Source organism: Nannospalax galili, unplaced genomic scaffold (genome assembly GCF_000622305.1).
Source record: "Nannospalax galili isolate Female #2095 unplaced genomic scaffold, S.galili_v1.0 scaffold27, whole genome shotgun sequence".
Lineage (NCBI taxonomy): Eukaryota > Metazoa > Chordata > Mammalia > Rodentia > Spalacidae > Nannospalax > Nannospalax galili.
In genome coordinates, this window is record NW_008357993.1 from 2,605,050 (window position 1) to 2,611,423 (window position 6,374).

At 39.2% G+C, this 6,374-nt stretch overlaps 1 protein-coding gene across 1 annotated transcript in view; it reads right to left on the reverse strand.

The window, feature by feature from the left end:
• Window positions 1–1,224: 1,224 nt before the first annotated feature.
• Man2a1 (mannosidase alpha class 2A member 1) overlaps window positions 1,225–6,374 on the reverse strand; it is a 196,963-nt gene continuing 191,813 nt past the window's right edge. Inside the window, exons 21-22 of the mRNA XM_008856011.2 lie at window positions 5,726–5,836; window positions 1,225–3,979 (exon numbers count right to left, since the gene is read on the reverse strand). Of these exons, the coding sequence (XP_008854233.1) occupies window positions 3,827–3,979; window positions 5,726–5,836 (264 nt within the window). The 3' untranslated portion in view covers window positions 1,225–3,826. The remainder of the gene's footprint in view (window positions 3,980–5,725; window positions 5,837–6,374) is intronic.

A 6,374-nucleotide genomic window follows, 5' to 3' on the forward strand; every position in this document is an offset into this window, starting at 1 on the left:
CTATGTGATTCTTAACTCCATGTCCTCACTGCAATCGCTGGCACATTTGTCAGAGGAGAGTCAATGCCATTAACTACACAATATGTACTAAAAACAGTTAGATAAAGGTGCCCTTTCTACTGAGGTCCTCAGATGGAGAAAGGGCTGAATCTTCTGGTGGGGATGCTGCCATCAAACAGACAACCTGGAAATGAGGACAATGCAGGGAAAGCAAAATCAAGAGATGAAGTCAGAACCTGGAGGGCACCTCACATTGGTACTGCTGAATTTGGAGTGCTCTCTACCCATGAACAATACTTACTGAGGACATCGCTCTAGATTAAGCCCATTGATGCTGAAGGATTCTTGTTCATTATAGCCGCTTGAGGCATTTGTGCTCTGCTCTGTGACAGTTACATGCCACTTGTAATTCCTTCTCTACTGTGTGCTTTGATCCAACCATTCCAAATCACAATTGCCTTAGCTGGCTTCATGTCAAAGTCTGTAGGATGTTATAAACAGATGTCTAGCTAAACCAAAGATTTCTATCAATTTTATGACAAATTATTTTATCATGTTGATAATACATGGAGCCAAGGACTTCGTTTTCATTACTTCCCTGTGAAATCTTTTACTTATTTTTTCTAGCTTGGTACACATTTGTATATACATATTATAAATTATTTAATCTCTCTACTTCATGGTATCAGAAATAAGCCCAAGTTTTTCAGTCAGCATGCATGTACAGACTTCCAGGATATTACCCGTTACTCTTCCCCACTGGCAAATTTTCAAGGAATTCCCCTGTCCCCCAGCCACTACAGCTATATACTAGCTTGGACTGGGGGGTCCAAGGGGAGGGCAGTCATCCCTAGTATCCTCTTTCTACTAGCCCTATTTTCTGGATCAACTTACAGGGACCCTCTTAGCTTCTTAATCTGATTTACCTCCCTCTTTGACTCTGACCTGTTCAGACTGTACATGAAATATGACCACCATCTCCCTATCTCCTAGCTGGCTGAAGATGGAGCTATCTGCCTGTGGGAAGGTGTCCAGACTTCAATCCAAAGGTGGTCCTGACACCTGCTTCATAGAAGTACCTTTTCTACTAAGCTGGGCTGAAGAAAGATGATTCCTTCATGAAGGAACAAAGAACAGGCCCTCAGTACTCCACTCTACTTCTGTGCTACAAATGTGCCCATGTATCTGTTAACAAAACAGGATTAAGCACTCTAAAAGACCATGCACAGGATAAGATTATTGTTTATTAGAGATCTTATATTACATATTCCTAAAAAGATATAAAAATCTTCCAAGAGAAAAATATCAAAACCTGTTGATTCCAAGGTGAGCAAAATAATCAGAATGAAAGTAAACATTTTCTTCTAGACAAAGGAATGTGAAGACACTTCAGCACAAGCACAACAAAGACAGGGCATGGTAGTTACAATGCTTTACAACATCTTACAGCATTTTAATCAATATTTGTAGAAAACAAGGATGCTGAGTTTTGAACAATACACTTGTAAAACCAAATTAAAATCTCAAAGTGGGGAGAGGGCAGTGATGGAACTACCTGGTCCATTGAACATCTGTGACAACAAATGTAATAAAATCTAACCAAACAAATACACCACCGAGATCATGGCTGAAGTGTGGACCAAACACACAATTATTTAGTCAGTTTATGACCATCGCCCAAAGCTTTAAAAACAGGGTATCTTCTCTTCACTTCCCTAATACTGTACTCTGAAAATAACTTTAAAAAGCAGAAACTTGCTGGTTAAAGAGAATTTCTGCTTCACCTGTGAGCAGCTGGTGGTAACAGCACACACTAGGTCAAACCCTGACAAACAAGGGGCAGGTCTACCTCAAACACCCAGCGGCAAAGCCATGGTTATTGCATCAGTTTTCACTCATCTGATCAGAATTTCCAGAGTGGTTAAGTATACCCACTTAACCACAGAACACAGTGAATGTCCACAGGAAGGTGTACATTTAAGATGCAACGAGGATGCTCATCAAATTCCTGGGATCTGCTCCGGCAATCCTAAAGTCTGTAGATGCCCACAGAAAGAAGTGTTTTTTATTGTGTTTCAGTTGCTTATTTTCCCAGAAATGAGCAACGAAATGGACATCACATGTTTATTGCATGAAATTACCCCCCTTGAAATACTGTTGTCAACACTGGTATTGTTTCTTTAATGGTTAAAGGCAAAGAGTTTATGAATTTAATGTAACGATGATCATAGGAGCTGCATCTTGAGTGAAAAATCCAGAAGATAATCAGAATGCATGAGACAGAAACTGTTTTCTCTGTAAGGGTATCAGAATGGTGGGAGGTAAACTCAAGTTTAAAGTCAGACAATACTAAATGAGATTAGCACAGCAAAAATAATTTTTCAAAACTGTACAGACCCAAAACATCCTTTCTAGGCTGAAATTGAATGTGATTGTTATTTTCATATTAAGGAAATAATGATCCTAAAGAGACTTTATTAAAAAGTTCTATGATGGCACATGGGCTTAGAACAACACTTTGAGTTTAGCACATAGAGAAGGTTGGAATTGACTGAACAGACATGTTCTTTAGCAAGATACATCAAGATGAGCTACACATGGTGGACTGCAAAACAGTCTATTTTAAAGCATTCTTTCTTCAATATGGTTAACTACTGTGAAATGCAAACAGTATCTGGATCTTGTGTATTACAAAATCCTTGCTTCAAGTTGCAGTTTCCTTGGCAGCAGCATATTTTAATTAACAATATTTTTCTTCCTTGTTTTGTTTTCTGACATCTCAGTACATTCAAATAGTCAAAATGTTTAGAGTAACACCACCACAAATTTAATGAAACAGATCAGAATGTGGCCAGCATTATCAGGCGAAAATTACATAATATATGTGTCATAGAAAGTACCCACCCTTTTGCCCCAGCCTCCCAATATCCCCCCTTTCCCGAACAGTAATATGGACACCAAAAGATTTAACAAGACTTATAAAAAAATAAGGCACATTTATTTTGATATGGTAATTTAAAAATAGAAAACCCCGCCTCAGAACACCTGTATTCAAATGAGCTGTGTATAAAGACACCTTGTGGTACCTAAAATAGATTTACGGTACCAATGGAATTGCTTCTTCTATTTTAGTGACAATGGAATAAATTGCACCTATCCCACATTGTCAAGTAATGAAAATATGCCTCTCTCTACTATCGAATGATTCAAAAATCAGTTATTTTTGGAAATATATGGATAGGAAAGGGACAGTCAAGAGGTTCATTAGGAAAAGGCATGAAAATCAATTACATTTATCATAAAGGTTGAGGGATTGCACTTTTCCACATACTTCAACACACGAAAATTTAAAAATTTCTATCAATGATCAATGATTACAACCATTTTGGCCACTAAGCTATTACCCACCAACTTCGGCCCCCCCTCAACCCCATTTTGGTCAAATAGGTATTTTTATAAAATTAATGAAGGATCAGCGATGTGAATATTAAGAATCTCTTCACAACCCCCAACGCAAACATAATTAGTTAGCATTTAACCTGAGATACAGTCTGTTGAGGGATTGTCTTTCAATAGTTCTTCATTTGTTGCATCAATTCACACTGACAGTCATTGTTTGTGGGACAAACTTTGAAAAGAAATCTGGTTGATAGCATGGCTTTTTCTTTTTCTTTTCTTATTATACTGGTAATAATAATAATAAAAAAAATCACAGAATTCATGTTCTCACAGTAGCCAGAAGCTAAAACAATGTGCTTCATTATTGCACTTTAAATCAAGAAAGGTAAAAAGCCAATGCTTCTCAATTCAAATCTGAAGGTCAGGTTCACCTCAATCGGATTCGAAATGTGCTGATTTCCATAGGACTCAAGCTGATTTCACTTATATTTTGGGCATCTGGAGGTGAATGCATCAAGGATAACGATGAAGGAATGAGACTTTCCACAGCAAACTTGCCAAAAAGTTTCTGTACTGGCATCTAAAAAAGTCAATGACAAATTTGCATATTTAGATCAACCCTGAAAGAGGATTAGTAGCATATCTAAAAATTCAGTTTAAAAAAAAGAATGGAAAGGAATATATTTATATGTTGCAGTTCTCATGTAAGGAAGATGAAGGAGGGACGTTGCAGAACATATGAAGTATCCCTGGAGAGACCTGTGGCCACAGGTCATCACTCTACACCCCTTCTGATATTGCATGGGGATGGAAATCTATGAGCTTACGGGTCCCCATAGTCCCTGAGGACTTGAGAATCATCTGATTCTTTTGGCCAATATTTAAACCTAATATTGGTGATTCTACACTATTTTTTCTTTTTCAACAAAGGTGAAAAATAGGACACAGGCCAGTTACAACAAAGGATCATGATACTGCTGATCTCAATCTACAGTTATTGGGAAAATACGTTTTCACCCTTGCCAGGTTATCCTAATGTGTGTCTCTGTGTTATATGCCCCATTACACCCCTTTAGATTCAATGCCTTAATACTAAAAGACTCACCATACATATTCAGATCATCGCTAATAGAGTGGAAATATAGGAGTAGCCCTATATATTCTTCTCCTGGCCTTCATGGAGCTTGAGTTATACCATGGCTGATTACATAGTATGTGAGCATGGGGGGCCCAAAGGAGTTGAGAATAGGAGGGGGAGAAGATGTAAGATGCTTTGCAGTCTCAAAATGGAAGATCAAAGAAACAATATGAATACTGCCTTCAAAAACGTGCAGATTCCAGCCATGCATCTTGATAATGACAAGGACAGGACTGAAGGCAGAGTGGGTGCTTTCTGAAGATAAGGAAACTAGGTGGAATATAATAGAGAGGGGAAAAAACACACACAATGGCATGGAAAGTGGGGTAAAGTCATCCACCCAAGTGTATTTAGGTCCCTACCAGACTGTCCTTTCTTTTCATACCTTAGCACACATACCAATTTGTAAAGTTGGGGCCAGACTACTAGAGTCAGTTGTATGGTGTGGCTTTGTGATCTGGCAGAAAGTTGGCACAGCTGAGCTGCTAGGTAGGCAGAACAGGCTAAGTGCAAGAAGCATCCTAGATGCCTTGAGTCCCACTTCACTTAGAGGAAGGAGACTGGAGGCCTATCAAACTGCCAGAAGTCCAACTTGAGGAGAAATCAAGAACAGGCAGCCAACCATCAGGGTGCAGACTAAAGAGTTACTTGGTCTGCACAGTGTTGACTCATATTCAAATCTGGATCAATCAGAATACCCAGACACACATTTTATTTCTCAAGATGAATCAACTGATTGGCGCTCTGCACAGCTGCATGTGGATTGTGCTCAATTATTTCATTGACCACAGTCTCAATGTTTACACCATCATTTCCTTACTGCTATGCCAATCAGTTTCAGTTATTTTAAAACTTTTGGCCTCCATGGAACTTGCGTTATACCATGGCTGATTACATAGTATGTGAGCATGGGCGGCCCAAAGGAGCTTTGCAAGATGCTTTGCAGTTTCAAAATGGAAGATCAAGGACACAATAGGAACGTTGCTTTCAAAATGTGCAGATTCCAGCCATGCATCTCAGTAACAACAAGAACAGGACTGAAGGCAGTGAGTGCTTTCTGGAGATAAGGAAACTGGCTGACTTGTAGGCTGAGAGGAATGAGTAAGTGAAGAGGCAATGACAGATCATCTTCCTGTGAGGATCTCAAAGCACACTGTGCTAACTAGTAAGCATAACCTTTTAGCTTACCTTTCCCTGAGAAGTAGAGCAGTGCAGCCCCATGCCTCGACTGGAGAACTGGCAGTCAAATCCTTTTCTGTGGAGGATCAAGGCTGCCTCATCGGAATAACCACTGCCCACCTGAAAATGAGAACATCAATACACCAAAGAAACATTAAAGCAAGGATTTGTGATATTTTACACACCCTGGCTTGATGTCTGCATCCCTAAACCATATTTATTCAGCAATGAAATACAATAAATTTATTTCTTCCCGGGTTCCACAGTCATTGGGCCCATCCACCTATACTTCTACCCCGATCCCCATTGCATCCAGTGAGATGATCCCTAAGGTACTTGGTTAAGTAACTTCATGCCTTTGTTTCCCCTATGATCTCTAAAGACTGAGATTTCGTCTTGCCTACATATGTTTTTGTTGTTGTTGTTGTTGTTTGTTTTGTTTATTTGTTTTGAGGCAGGTTCTCACTATGTAGCTCCAGAATTCTTGGAACATGCTATGTAGACCATCCTAGGCTGGCTTGATCTCACAGAAACCTGACTGCCTCAGCTTCCCAGTGCTGGAGTGCACCCAAGTGCACCACCACACCCCAGCTTGCCTACATGTTAATATTGTTTAGTAAAACCTCTTAAAATAAAGTATTTATTATTTATATATATA